Source organism: Babylonia areolata, chromosome 23, assembly GCF_041734735.1.
Source record: "Babylonia areolata isolate BAREFJ2019XMU chromosome 23, ASM4173473v1, whole genome shotgun sequence".
Lineage (NCBI taxonomy): Eukaryota > Metazoa > Mollusca > Gastropoda > Neogastropoda > Buccinidae > Babylonia > Babylonia areolata.
In genome coordinates this window covers 3684961-3699906 of record NC_134898.1, presented here as the reverse complement: position 1 = coordinate 3699906, position 14946 = coordinate 3684961, and the positions used below count along the sequence as shown (strand labels likewise).

Below are 14946 nucleotides of genomic sequence, written 5' to 3'. Positions count from 1 at the left end.
CACACAACACCATCGAAAACCAGTCGAGTTGCCGAAATCGGTCAACCCGATTGACCTCTCAAGGTCGTTACGAAGAAGGTGTGTGCGCCTACCAGCCAATGAAAAGTCACGAAAGCTTGGCTACCGAGATTCTGGCCAATCAGCAAAAACCTGACCCCTCCAGCTGAAAAAAAAAAGGGGGGGGGGGGCCAAACTGTCGGCTGCAAACACTGAACGAGATTCATTGCGAGTTGCAAGCGAGCCTGCAGAAAGAAGTGTTTTAGAAGCGTTCCCATCTCTGTATGTCGCATGGGAAAGAAATGGTGTGGGGTAATGAAATAGAAATGCTCTCAGCGGAACACAAAGTGTTGGACAATCGTGTGACCTTTATGGATTATTCTCTGTGGCCGATGGAAAGTGAATGGAAACAAGCAGCTGGGGCTGACGAATGTGCCTGCAAGCAGGTAAAAGAACGCTGGTTTACAATTGGTTATCAATTTAATTATTTCTTTTTATTGCTCTCTCTGCAAAGTATACACATCGTCTTATCTGATGTGCAATATGCTTGATATATAATGATTTCAAAATAGCAAGTATGAGTCACTATATTGCTTTGAATAAACATTTAAATGCCCAGTTCAGTATCTTCGAAATACATGACGCGGATGATAAAATAATACATTCAAGACTACTTTTTTATGTAAATAATATTTATTATTTTCTTATATATAGTATCGACCCCCCCAAAATGCTTAATGTCCATGATGTAAGTGCACATTTCACTGACAAAGATTCTACACACACACACACACACACACACACACACACACACACACACATATATATATATATATATATATATATATATATATATATATATATATATATATATATATATATATATATATATGTACCTGACTACGACTGCTTAATGTCTACGATATGTGATTCAGCTGATTTCACAATTAACCTCTGCATACAAACAAATGAACGAAGAGCAATCGATGCAATGCACATTAACGTCTCGGAAAAGCACCATGCACATTTTATGTTGCACGTCAATCTTTCTGAATTAACAACAACCATTGAAGCAGGCTTTATCAAAGAATAATCCACCCATCCACTGATTTGCTTTCAGATATGTAATGCAAATGTGTGAAGTATATCAACAGTTGAATTATTAAAAGGCCTACAGAAATAGCGTATTAGTGAAATAATCAAATGCATCAGTAGATAACAAGTAAATAAGCAAATTAAACGGCATAAAACTGTTCACTTGATACAAAGATTCATCACCAAATAAATAAATAGATAACAAGACTGCGAGAACCGGAGCTTCTAAACATCCCCCCCCCCCCCTCTCTCTCTCTCTCTCTCTCTCAGAGAGTCTGACGCGCGCGTGCTCACGTACGCACACTCTCGCTCTCTGACGCACGCACTCTCACGGGTACGAACGCGCTACTCCAACCAGTCAAGTTGGTCGCGCTCTCAAAAGATCATTGTAATATTGCCAAACTTCTCTCTCTCTCTCTCTCTCTCTGTGCTTTTTGTTCGCAATGATCGTGGTTTCCCAGCTGACGTGAGGTCATTTTTGTCGTCGGCACAAGTCCTTTGGCAAACTTGCCAATGTGCGAGGTAACTTTCCGACGGAAGGGTCAGCGACGCGCGCATCTCATTATTATTCATAGGTCGGGGGTCAACCGCAAGTCAGCTGTTTTCCGAACAAAGCGAAGCCGGTTTCTGTCAGTCTCTTTCTTGCAGCTGTGCGAGCCGGATGGGAAAGCGATAGTACAGCGGTTAACTTCATACATTGTGCGAACTCGTTCAAACTACTAGATTCACGGACATGGTTCTAATCCCAATTATGGAAGACTTCGTGAACGCAAATGCAGCCGAAGTAAGTGTTGCTTGATTTCGAATTTTGATGTTTGTACTTGGTTTGGTTGTCAGCAGACGACATTTCACCGTTCACCACGGCTCGATCCAAAAATAGAAAGTCGCCGTCTTACCTCATTTTCCTTGCATTGAAGTGGAAGTACATTGCAACCGAACCCGATTATGATTGATATTTTTCTAACATCTAAATGTTCATCAGTTAGTTTGTAGCAGTTTGCTTGTTGGATTGATAGATCTCGAAATAGGTGAATTCTGTCGTCTGCCTTCGTGACCGGTTTCGCACCTTACCAGTTTATATTGCTGCACAGTGTTCGTCGTACGTGAAAGTAAATTATTTAGTGTTATATCGATACGATACATAATTCAAGGAAATAATTTGAAAGGGAAGCTCAAGGCAAAAAAAAACCTGTTTGGCGCTCACAAGCACAAAGACAGGAGAGGATTGAAGCATGAAATTGAATAAAGACTGATTCATTGACTGAGTGATTTGAAAAAAAAAAAAAAAAAAAAAAAATCGGCTTTTTCTCCAGCAAATCTGATACACTTAGCGTCCGACTGTCGATATGTATGCTTTACGGACACACACGCGCGCACACACACACACACACACACACACACACACACACACACACACAAGCACGCACACATACACACACATACATTCCAAAATTACTTTGCAGAGAACCCACTTTCTAGACTTTTTAAAGTATTACAATTACATTCTTCCAATCTACCTCCCTTAAAAAATCAACCTGTCCCAAACACTGGCACATATTTTTCAGCCATGATTCCAATCCATCACCCCCCCCCCCCCCACCCCCATTAAAGTGCTGACTTGACTATGTTAATTCTTCAGAACACAGAACAGTATCTGTATGATTTTCCTTTCAATATATAGAAACCCAGTTTAGTTTCTACATTGAGAAATATGGAACATGATGCACAGGCATTATATATATATATATTTTTTTTTATTGTGAATGAGTTGAAGATGTGATACACTGAACAAAGAATGGCAGAATATAGACAATTTTGGCAGCAGATAGCATTTTGATATGTGCAGGGTGACATATTTTTCTCCATTTGGTGTTGACAGTTTGCTGATAAAAAAGACTTACTTCTGAAGATTATTTTGAAAAAAATGATATTTGCTGAACTTATTTTCTTGATTTCTAATTTTAGAATAAAGGCAGAATATAATTTGATAAATTAAAATTATGACATTAACTTGAACATGATTTAATCACTTGAGTTCATGGTATGTGAACTGTTCTGTTAATGTCAGTTATTCATGAGACATAGTTTAACAGGAGAAATTTAACATACCGAGTGCATCCATGGTTTAGTGGATTTAAAAAAAAAAATTTATTTATTTATTTTTTACTAAGTTAAAGCTTCTGTTAATTACAGTACTAAAGTAAAGCAACGTTCATTGCTAATCAAGATTGTTTCTTTTGATTGTTTCAGATAATCTCGGTGAAAAGTAAAACTTCATCTGCTGAACCCTGTTCAGAACAGGTAAGCCTTTTTTTTGTTTATTCATTGTGTCTGTTTATGAATCAGTGTGTGTGTTTGTGGTGATGTATCTGTCTATTGATCTGTAGGTGTGTGTGTGTGTGCATGCGTGCGTGTGATTCTGTGAGCAACCAGTGCAAAAATCATGACTGCATTTCATTACATTTGTTGTATGTAAGCATGTGAACTGTTGCTGATGTGTTCACAGCTTTCAGTTCTGAAGATAGTCATTTAACCAGTGGACAGTGCAACTCTCTGAGATTTCTAACAGAGAGTAAGGGATTCTGCTGTCAGTTTTGTTATGGTATTTCAGTGATTTTGTGTATTCCATTACCAACTTTAGAGAATGTGTGACAGTTGGTTATAGAGTTTCTTGTCGTTTATTTACTTTCACACATTTCACCGGGCCATCAAAAGTAATTGTAACCATTTTAAAACTCATCTTCGAACATCGAATCAGCGATCATGACCAGAGCTGTTTTCTTTTAATCGGTTCTAAACGTTGACAGTACAGACCAACGCATGCACTGAACCATAGCGAAACCGGGCGGCAGTGATCGTGACTTTTCTCGCTCGATCGTCGGCTTGAGCCTCGCCTGCCGGTGTACGTACAAAGGGGCCTTTCAGAAAAGTTTGAATGGACTCCGAACGCACGGCCAACGCAGCTGATGCAACGGTCGGAAACGAGCAAAACACGAAAACGGGAGCGGTTGCCAAGCCGGCCGGTTTATGTGGTGGCCCACGAAAGTTTAGGGAACGAACGAACGAATGAACGGAGCGAGAGTTTCCAGTAGTTGTCTTCGCCGCAGTTGCTTTCGTGTCTTGATTAATGTTAAATATTTTTCTCTGTTAACAAAGACTGTAATTTGGGTAGAAGGTATAGGCACACTGGCGTTGTGACTGCCCAGTAGATACAGTGGACGTGAACGGAGTGGATTCCGTTTGGGAGCGGTAAGACCAACATTCGCTGTGTAAGCAGGAAGGGAAAAGCACTTTTTCGTGACCTAATAGCCTAGAGTAGGAGCAAGTTAAGATAATCGTGATCCGTAATTTTATTCGAACTGACGAAGAGAGAAGGAATGCGGGGCATCAGAATTAGGGAGAAGAGAAAACGACAAAGATCCAAAGTGGTTTCCGTTTTTAAAAGATAAAGGGTAAATTTTGCTGACGTCGACTCTGTCTCTGCCACTGTCTCTCTCAGAAGCCCTCACACAAAACCTAATCTCTTGTCTCCGTATCGGTTTGGAGGGAGAGGGGGGGGAGCATTGACCTGTATACAAAACATACGTGTCAGTTAGGGGAGGGGGGTAGTGGAAGACCGGGAAAGGAGGGGAGAGATTAAAGCCGCTGGTCGGTCGCTTGCGGGTGGCAGTGATTGATTGCTTTGTTGTTGTGCCTCCCGCCGGCTGGAGCCTCGGAGGACTAGGAGACAGGGATATAACTGTCCCCCCCCCCCCCCTTCCCCCCAGTTAGCACCACACAGTGACAGCACACGCACATAGAGCCAGCCATAGAAACTCCATGTGCGCTGGATCTATTTTTAGGACGCTGGCGGAAAGGGGAGGGAAGGAAGGAAGGAAGGGGTCGAGGCCGCGTGGGCATGGGATGGGGTGGAGGATGGGGGGGATTGTGTGCCATCGGGGCGGAGGGGAGGGTGTTTGTCGAAGTGGGGCTGACTGCAAGGTTAACCATACTTGCTGCTACCGGCCCCTGAGGGTTTTGTATCGGGAGCTGACGTGATCTTTGTGTGCAAGGACCGGCTGTTTTGTTGGCCGGTGAGCGCGGGGATAATTCTCTCTCTCTCTCTCTCTCTCTCTCTGTGTGTGCTTTTTTTCTTTGGTGCAAGGGTGGACATTGTCAGTAATCTGCGCCTGGTATTGGTTATATTCGATTAATGGAGCCCATGGTAGCGGCATTGATATGTAAATCTCGTCATTTGGGGTTTATAAATCACAGCAGTTGGCAATTTATTCCATTTTCATTACTGCAGTCGTTGTGATTTGTGTTTGTGTGTGTGTTTTCTGTTATTATTGAATCTTTGAAAGGAAGAAATTGTGAAAAGGAAATCAGTGGAAAAAAAGAATTAGTAAAGAAGAGAAAGAATGTACGTGCAGGCATGCATGCGTACACACTAGCAAAGAGAGAGAAATCGAGACTGGGGCAATCCCCTGCCGGTTTCCTTCCTGTCAGCAAACCCGGCAGGATGACCTCAGCGGTGAGATTAGCACTTGCCAAAAAGGTTGACAGTGCTATGAGAGGACAGGGGCAGGGGGAGAGAGGGGTCTTTCTTGGCAGGCAGCGCTGACGCTGTGTGTGTGTGTGTGTGTGTGCGTGCGCGCGCGCGTGCGTGCGTGCGTGTGTCGCCTTCACAGCTGGGCGACGCACACAGCAAGAACGTAAGAGGTGGCGTGAGGTGAGGTGTGTGCCGTGTGGTTTGGTGGGCCACTGGCTCAGTCGTATTACGTCGTCCACAAGTTTTAAAACACCTTACCTGCCCCTGCCGCAATCACTCCAGTGGGTGCTTGTGCCAGTAGTGTGACAATGCGCTTGGGAGCTATGTTGGCTTTGCCTTACACTTACAGTGGTGTTGTGTGTACTGGGAAAACTTTTCCATCATCATCTTCTCTGCCTTCTTCATCAGCCTGCCAGACTGAGTTGTCAACTATGCCTATTAGGGTACATGATTATAGTTATTACAGACTCTGGTTATGCTTCAGCTTTACAATGTTGGGTGGTTTTTGTTCTTTTTAACTGCTTGTTTTTTAAGGAAAAGAATGTTTTCATTCAAGATGAACATTGCTGATGAAAAGCAGACTTTGGTGTATCCCTGTCTTAGTTTGTAGGCTTTCAATTTCAGCTTCGTTTATTTTTTACATGTTGAACTTGCAGCAACTTGAAAAGATTAGTAGTTGCCCACTAAAGCAGTCCTGATATATGAATATGATGCATATGATTTGATTAGCTTCAGCAGTTGACACTGAAATTTTTCTCTTCTTTTTTTTAATTTTATTTTATTTTTTTAAGGGTATGGAATTTTCAAATGTCTTACCATTTTGGACAGTTTTTTTTCTTATGTTTGTGGTTTAAAAAAGAGAAAGAAAAGATTTCTGGTTTTAAAGATTTTTCTGTCGACAGTGATTCTCAAGCAAAAAACTAGTAGATGATAGTTACATCATCTAAAAAAAATCAAGTAATTTACTTCTCTACATTCAGAAAAAAGGGTGGAAATGACACTTGATCAAAACGATGGGAACAATTGTGGACCAGAATGATATCCAAAGACCATTGCAGGTTTTCAACAATGTACTTGAACAGTTATGTAGGAGAAAAGCAGTTGGAAGAACAGTAAGACAGTGCAGTACAATGGGGGTGTTGGTTGGTGTGTTTCAGGCTCAGCAGTTGATGATCGACACCTTCCTTCAGAACAACCAACTGGAGCACATGCATCAAGTGATGAACTACCACCCAGAATACCTGGAGGCCTTCTTCAATGCCCAGACCAGTCTGATGAGGGACGACATTGGGCCCCTCACCTACCAGTACAGACACTACATTGCCATCATGGTCAGTAGTCGCATCTTTTGTGCATTGGCTTTTTGTGTGTTTTGATAAAAGCATGTCTGTTGAAGTAGAATGGGATTTATCATTTGACATGTCTTACAATCTTTTTGTCGGCAGTTAAATTTTCTGTTGTATCCGTCATGTTTCAGATTACTTAATCGTTTGTCTGCCTCTGTTTTTGCCTTTGTGTGTGCTTGTCTATCTTCTATTTACTAACTTGCAGATTTTGTCTCGGTGTCTGCTCATTTGTCACCTCGGGTGATCCTTTTCTGCTCCTGGAAGTAGAATGTGTGCATGTTGACAGTGTGCACAGTTGTGCGAGTTACGACCAGCAAACTGGTGAAGCAAACTGAGAGTAAGAGAGATGGTGTGGTGTTTTGCAGGCTGCAGCTAGGCATCAGTGTGTCTACCTGATGAGGCTGTACTCCCGGGAGTTCCTGCTGAGCGACGGTGACCGGAACTGGTTGCGGGGGTTGGATCACGTGCCACAGAAGCTGCGCAACCTGGCCGAGATCAACCGCATCTTGGCTCACAGGCCCTGGCTGTTGAAGAAAGAACACATAGAGGTCAGTGGAGTGTTTGGAGGAGATATGATTGTTGTAGGTTGATTAAGAACAGGTTTCTTGTTGATTTTGATCAGGCTGTAAGTTTGTGTCCAGATAGTAACTTGCAGAGAGGATGTGTTATTTTATTGTCTTTTTGATTTGTTGAAAACATTTTTTTATGGATTAAGATGATGTTGAACAGTTGAATCAGCTTGGATGGTTGTGTGAATTTTGGAAAATTTGTTATATATCTATATGTGTGTGTGTGTGTGTGTGGTGTATGAGAGAGATCTTCGAAAGAATTATCTCGTTTGTATTGTGTATGATGCATATATGTGTGGAACATGAATGAGCAAAAAACAAAACAAAACAACAACAAAAAAAGTGAGTTGACCAGTTTGTTTATGAACTTAGATATATAACCTATACAGTGAAACAGCATTCAATGATCTGATCAAGAAAGACTGTGGATTGGAGGGAGAATGTGGGGGTGAGATGAGAAGAGAAAAAAATCTTTCATTGATGTCAGAGAAAAAAAAAATTGCTGTATGGTGTAATTTACATATTTAATATAAAAAAAATGTTCCTTTCTTTCAGAAATTACTGCGTGGTGCAAACAACTGGTCCTTGTCAGAGCTGATGCAGGCGCTGATCATCATGATCCACTTCCACACGCTGAGCTCCTTTGTGTACGGCTGTGGCATCAACCCGGACATGGAGCACGTGGGGCCTCAGCTGGGCTCCTCCAGTGGGGAGGAGGAGACAGACTACTCCAGTGACTCCTCGGGAGAAACCAACTCCAATGTAAGTGGCCCATTTTCAGCGACAGAGTAACTATGTGTGGTGGCTGTAATTTGTAAAGGTTGTATGGTTGGGTGCTTTTGCTGATGTGTTCGTGTTGGATGTGCTTGGTGGGTGGATGTGAGTGAATGCATGCATTCATTGGTGAATTCAGTGGTGACATACTTGCAACAGTTTTGACAATTAAAAAAAATGAAAAAAAAATGTATTTCTGTGTGTAACACATGGGATTTCTGTTTTTGAAATGCATTGATTATTTTACGCATGGGATTTCGGTTTTTGAGGTAATTGATTTACTGAATTAATTCATGTTCTTTTCTCTGGCAGTTAATTCAAAGAGTTTGCAACATAATGGAGAGCTGTGTGTTGTGGTGTGTGCAGTTGATAGGAGAGCCAAACCTGCAACAGCTGATGCAGAAGATGGAGCAGCTGAGGGAGGAGGAGAACAGCCAGGAGGATGGTCCCACACAGGAGGAGCTCCTGCAGAGGTTCCAATCTGTGGAAAGCCAGAGTGTGGAAAGTAAGTGTTGCGACTGTCAGTGAAGTTAGCCTTGAATCTTGAATATAGTATATCCAGTCTGTTATACTATGGATATGATGTAACCAGTCCTTGGAAAGCCACAGTGTGGAAAGTAAAGTTTTGTGAGGAGTTCTTCACCATCAGTAATGTTAGCCTTGAATCATGAATATTATATATCCAGTACCAGGAGAGCCAGAATGTGGAAAGTAAAGTTTTGAGGCATTCTTGACCATCAGTAGAGTTAACCTTGAATTTTGTGTTAATATTTTACTGAGACGTAGGTCAGTAGTGATAGTAAGTAGAATAAACATAATGGAAAGAAGATAAGCCAGGGTAGTATCTGAATTGATCATATTAAAAGGATAATAATAGTAGAATAAGATGAAACTCTAGCAAGAGTACATACACACACACACACACACACACACACACACACACACACATAATATGCACACACACACTCCAAAAAAAGAAAAGTTTTAGGATTGACAACTAATGTGTTTTTGTGTTTCTGTTGATCAGTTTCAGTGCCAATGAAAGAGAGGTCGTCAAGGAGGAGTGAAGCACAGCTGTTTGTGACAGACATTGATTTTGCATACTCAGACTTTGCCAGCCGGCCACACGATGACATTCAGACATTCCGTGTTCAGGATTACTCATGGAAAGATCATGGATATCCTTTGGTCAATCGCCTCTACAACGACATTGGAGACCTGTTGGACAAAAAATTCGACATAGCATTCAACTTGACCTACAACACGTGAGTGGATATTTGATTTGGTTTTGTTTTGTTCAGTAGACAGATTTAGGGTGCTTGAGACTGAACAGGTTTTAATAAAAAAAAAAAAAGTTTTATTATCTCTGTCCTTGCTCATCAGTAATTTCTTTAATGTTACTAAAATAGGTGCTTCACTACACAGACTGTGGTAAGGAAATTGCTACAAGCGCACAAGAAAGCAACACTATTTACCTGATGTGTGCAGTCATTAACTTGAAATCACTGTAAAGTGCTGTGAAGTGTTCAGGGTTCCTGTTAATGTTGTCATGACATTTATAGAAATAAAACCCACAGGCTTCTGAACAAAAGTGATTATTTCTTTTTGTCACTCTCCTCAGTTTTAAGCATTAGACTTATGGATGGAAACTTGGCTGTGTTTCAGAATGGGCGACAACGACCAAGTTGACACCACAGCATTCCGCCAGGCTATCTGGTACTACATACACTGCATGTACGGCATCAGACATGACGACTACGACTACGCCCAGGTCAACCAGATGCTGGAGAGGGGTCTGAAGACGTACGTCAAGACAGTCACCTGTTATCCGGAGCGGGTTTCCAGGAGAGACTCTGACGGCGTCATGAAGGCCTTCAAGCACTCAGAGAAGGTGAGTTAGAACTGCTGCAAACAAAACTGTAGGGAGTGGAGGGGATCAGCACTAAGTTTGATGCAAGGATTATTTTTTTTATGCATATTATCATACTGGTGTACAAATGTGAGATTAGTGCCTGTGTCAGATTTGTGGTTGTGTGTGTTTATGTGTGTGTGTGTTTTGGATAGCTCATTATTATCTGGCTTTTACACTATAATTTCTTGGTGCAGAAAATGTGATATGGAGGATGTAGGACGATTTACTGGGTTTTTTTCTTATAGTGTAAGAACTCTTTGTACGTGGGTAATTATATAACTATTCTCTATCACTTTGCTGAGCTAGAATACTGTAAACAAAAACTATATTTAAAACAGAGATGTTAAAGGAAAGGGGATAGGAGGCTACCAGAAGCAAAGTGAATGATGTGGATTTGAGTGAAGACATTGTGAACTGATTGTTGACAACTCAGTGTGCTGTGTTGCAGGTGCACGTCAACTTCATGATCATGGAAGCACGCATGCAGGCTGAGCTGTTGTACGCACTGCGAGCAGTCAATCACTACATGACGTAGTGCCTAAGACGCCCGCCCGCCCGGCCTACCTCTTTCCTTCCAGTTTTTTGTGCATCCTGTGATTCCTTCTCCTTGGGAAAAAACCAAACTACTGCTTTCACCACCACCCACCTGGTGGGGGGGGGGACTTTGGACATTGCAGACCTGAACAGTGTGTGCTGAAGCCCCGGAATGGCCTTCTGGTCCACTGATGGCCAGGGTCCAGTGTTTGTCGTCAAGATGAAAAGAATGGGAATGGATAGCCTGCTGGTAAAACTTTGGGCTGAACATTGTTGTTGATATTATTCTTCTAATTATTGGACAGTTTTGAACAATGCTTTTTGCTTTTATTTTCCTCCATTAAGAAGCACTTGACAAAAAGTGCTCAATATATGTATATTTTTTTTTCTTACCAAAAAATGGTGCTGAAGTCAAAAAGATCTTGAAACATTTGTGAGCCGAGATGGTCTAGACGTGTGTGTGCGTGTATGAGTAGAAACTTAAACTGTATATTACTTGCAACCAGTTTGAGATTAGTGATGTATGATGAGTTTGAAATGGGTGAGAGAAAGGCGAATGAGGAAGTCGATTGGCCAGCCAGCTGGTCCAGCAAGCATGGCTGGCAGGGAACATGGCGACTGCAGAGCTGTGATAACGTTCTTCACTCTTTGACACCTTGTGGCTTTCCATGATGGTACGGCCGTCAACAGCGATGGTGCCATTGTCGATTGTCCTGCAGTCCTTCTCTCTTGCCTGCAGAGGTTTTGAACTCCTGGATTGGAAACAATGAAAACGGGTTGCATTTGTTCAGTGTATTTATCTTTTTTTTTTCTTTGTTACAAATTGAATGGTTGTGAGTTTGTATGCATACGTGTTAACAAACGTGTATGTATGTGTGCAGGTGGTTGTGAGTTTGTATGTATGTACATGTTTACACACATGTTATATGATGTATCATGTATTTGTGTGTGTATGTGTGTACATACATGTTATATGATGTGTCATGTATGTGTGTATGTATGTGTGCTGGTTCAGTGCATGTGGCTAATGTATGTTTTGGCACTAAGAGGACGTTTGGGCAATGGAATGACTGATGACATCATCTCCACAGGCTGATGTTGGTTTTAGAAACAGTGTGAAGCAAAGGGAAGAGGGATTGTTCCTTTCATTTAAAAGAAATGTCCCAGAGACATGAGCTGTGTACATCAGTGATGGTGCCCATGTGTCTTTCAGTGGGGGTGGTGCTATTTTTTTCTTCAGCAGCAGGAAGCTTGCTTAAAAGTGGAATAGCTCACTGTAAAGGTTGCAGTTTCTATCTGTTAACTGAGGACTGAATGTGCTCTTGTATTGGTAAAAGTTAGTTATGATGATGAAGTTCCAGTTGTTAATGGTGTGAGATACATACATATCAGACGTTGGGGTTAGGAGCTGGTGAAGTGGATTGTTGAAAGCTTGTCATGCGTACTTGTATCAAAATGCGACGTTTTAATTTCTGGAGCATTCCATGCTGTTTGTACTTTTGTAATGGTATCGCCATGTGTAACCCTGACATGTGTCTTTCTAGTCTTGACATTAATTACTGTTGCCCGTTAAAGGGCATGGGATGAGAAGCAGTTCATTGGAAGTCTCATTGAGTGTGCTATCAAATTTTCCTGTGTTGGATGAAAATCAAAAGAACCTTCCTGACAGCATTACAGTTCATTTGTAACAAGTTCATGCGGATTGTAATTAAAGACACATGGAGCATTGATACATTGATAAAATCTTTACATATTGGTATCCCCACCCAATTTTTCATCCTCCACCCCTATCAGATTTGTGTCTTCCTTATTAGGACCATCCCACCTGGATTTCCAACATTTATAATTTATTGTTTGCATTCTCAATTAATGAATTCTTAATTTAATATGTTCACGTTTTTTTTCCTGTCAAATATTGGTCTTCAGCAACAGTGTATAAAGTACTGAAACAAGTTAAAGCTCTGCATTTGGACAATCACTTTTATTTATTGCGATGGATAATTTTGTCACATGCTTTGCAAACGGTGCCAGCGTTTGTATAGGGTAGTGCTTATGTTTCAAGTGGAATTATTCCATGGTCATTTTTGTCAGCATTCTGTTAAGTTGTTTGACAGAAAGTACCCGTTTTGAAGGAGAAGGAAGAGCTTGAGTACAGGGAAAATTTAATATCCTTGCCCTTTGAACAAATATACCTTGCCCAGGATACACAAAAACTGTAATACATCAATGTTTGTGCATTTGCGCGTGGTTGTGTGTAACGCGTGTGTTTGCTTTCATTGGAGACAATTGGTGATGAGCAAAATAGAGTATACCCTCCCCTCAAGTCATCCGGTTTTTATAATTCATAATTGCGTGATGTTTTATTATCTATATCTTTGTAGTAGACAAATGAAAGTGTTGTAAACCATACCTGAAAATCAACAAGCTGTGGGAAATGTTGAAACTAATTGATTAAAAGTATATTGACTGTAGCATCCTCTGACATGAAAATCAGATGATAGAGATTTTCAGGTACTGACATTTTCTGGAGCTGTATCAGAACTGGTCACCATGTTTTGAAAAAGAAAAAGAAAAAATCCAACTCTCGCCATTTCCACCATAGAGATTCCATTTGTCTGCCAGTTTATTTGTCAGTATTTTATTTCATGCTTGTTTTTATATCATTAGCACCAGACCATTTGTTGTCACTCAATCTCAAAAGAACAGCAAAATGAATTTCATATAGAATGGAGAAGTGTGTTCTGACATGGCAGAAATTACAAAAAATGTTGTGCAATATATATTATATGATACCGTATGATGTTAAGAGAAGGAAATAATGTAATTTGCACCATTTTCTTGTTTCTAAAAATGCTTCAGTTTCGATTTCGGGGAAAGATGTGTGTGTCTGAGAAGTCTTTTGTCTTTCTTCCAGTATCACATCTTTCTGAGATGAAGCTTTTCCTTTTGAGAATTGAAAGCTGTACTCTAGTTGCGTTTCAGTAAAACATTGATTTGCAAATTGTATGATTGAAAATAAAAAGTATATGTTGAAGATGTTATAATTGATACAGCTTTGACTGAAGATCTGAAGAGGTTTGGACTGGAAGTGTCTTGACTTGAAGAAAAAAAGTTTGTTGGAAGCAACAAAAAACTGAATAACTGAAAGTTACTTATGATTGAGACGGAGTGACAATGGAGGAGAACGGTGGTGATGGCTGAGACATTCTGCATGCGAGTGAGATCTTGGTTTGACAGGAAAGGTGAACGTGTGGGGGAAAAAATAACAGAAAGACAACCTTGTTCCATTTCTTGAAAATGTTACTTTGATATGATTTCCATCAAGTGTACAGTTATTTCACTGGATGACATCTTCCTGATCAGTCAGAGGGTCACCCGTGGTGAATATTGTGATTGCAAACTGATTACAGCTTCCAGGTGTGTTTCTACTTTGTGCCATGATCAACCTGTGCTGAAGTAAACTATTACCATCCAGTTCCTTGCCCTGTCCATCTCGTGAACAGCTGTTCACCTGCTGTTTTTATTTGACTTGGCTTTTTTTTTTCTTTTTCTTTTTTTTTTTTAAATCCATTGCTCTCTGGACAAAAGTATATGTGTGTACGTAAGAATGTGACATCAGTGTGTATGTCTCTGTGGATCCTACTCCATATTTACTCCATAAGAGTATGTTTGGGTATTTGAGCTTGTCTGACAAAAAAAACAATAGATACTAGCGAGTGAGCGAAAACTTGCATTTCTGTGCGAGTATGGATTCCAGTATGAATTGTCTGAATTTATCGTCAGTGGGACATTGTGTTTGAACTGCTTTTCGGGATATACTGTTGTTAATTTATTGGATTCAAGTCAAATCTGTTTGATTTCCCTCCCCCAAAATGTGTGTCGATTAATTGGTAGTTAGTAGACTTAAACAACAGGACCTGCCAACAGCTTTAATCACTCAACAGCTGTTTTTGGTTGGGTTGCAGTAGTTAGTCGGGACGAAGTGTCATTGACAGTATTACAACGTGGAGGAGAGTGGTTGTATGCTATTAGAAAGGCATTTCCTATGACCGGTATATAGTATCATAAAATTTGTTTTCCTGATACTGATACCTCACCCCCCAAACTCCCCGAATCCCCCCCATCCCTCCCTAATTAATCGATGTGTGATTGCAATTAAAAACTGGATGCTAACGAAAAATCATCTTC

General features: G+C 40.8%; 1 protein-coding gene across 3 annotated transcripts; it reads left to right on the top strand.

Moving 5' to 3' along the window:
- Nucleotides 1-207: 207 nt before the first annotated feature.
- Nucleotides 208-14317, top strand: LOC143298331 (sestrin-3-like). Of its 3 annotated transcripts, none has more exons than XM_076611174.1 (9): nucleotides 208-443; nucleotides 3343-3393; nucleotides 6781-6954; nucleotides 7335-7517; nucleotides 8094-8300; nucleotides 8679-8817; nucleotides 9340-9577; nucleotides 9978-10203; nucleotides 10673-14317. In XM_076611174.1, exons 1-9 carry the CDS (start codon nucleotides 282-284, stop codon nucleotides 10757-10759), a joined length of 1467 nt encoding a protein of 488 aa, XP_076467289.1. In that variant the 5' UTR covers nucleotides 208-281; the 3' UTR covers nucleotides 10760-14317. The 3 variants fall into 3 exon arrangements, with proteins under 3 accessions (XP_076467289.1, XP_076467291.1, XP_076467290.1); XM_076611176.1 differs by lacking the exon at nucleotides 208-443 and adding an exon at nucleotides 1719-1876; XM_076611175.1 differs by lacking the exons at nucleotides 208-443; nucleotides 3343-3393 and adding an exon at nucleotides 5882-6066.
- The last annotated feature ends 629 nt before the right edge of the window (nucleotides 14318-14946 follow it).

Coding starts and splice junctions, on each gene's coding strand:
- LOC143298331 (XM_076611174.1), top strand. CDS start 282: ATGTCGCATGGGAAAGAAATGGTGTGGGGTAATGAAATAGAAATGCTC. Junction 3,394..6,780: donor CTGAACCCTGTTCAGAACAG/GTAAGCCTTTTT, acceptor GGTGTGTTTCAG/GCTCAGCAGTTGATGATCGA. Junction 8,301..8,678: donor CGGGAGAAACCAACTCCAAT/GTAAGTGGCCCA, acceptor TGGTGTGTGCAG/TTGATAGGAGAGCCAAACCT.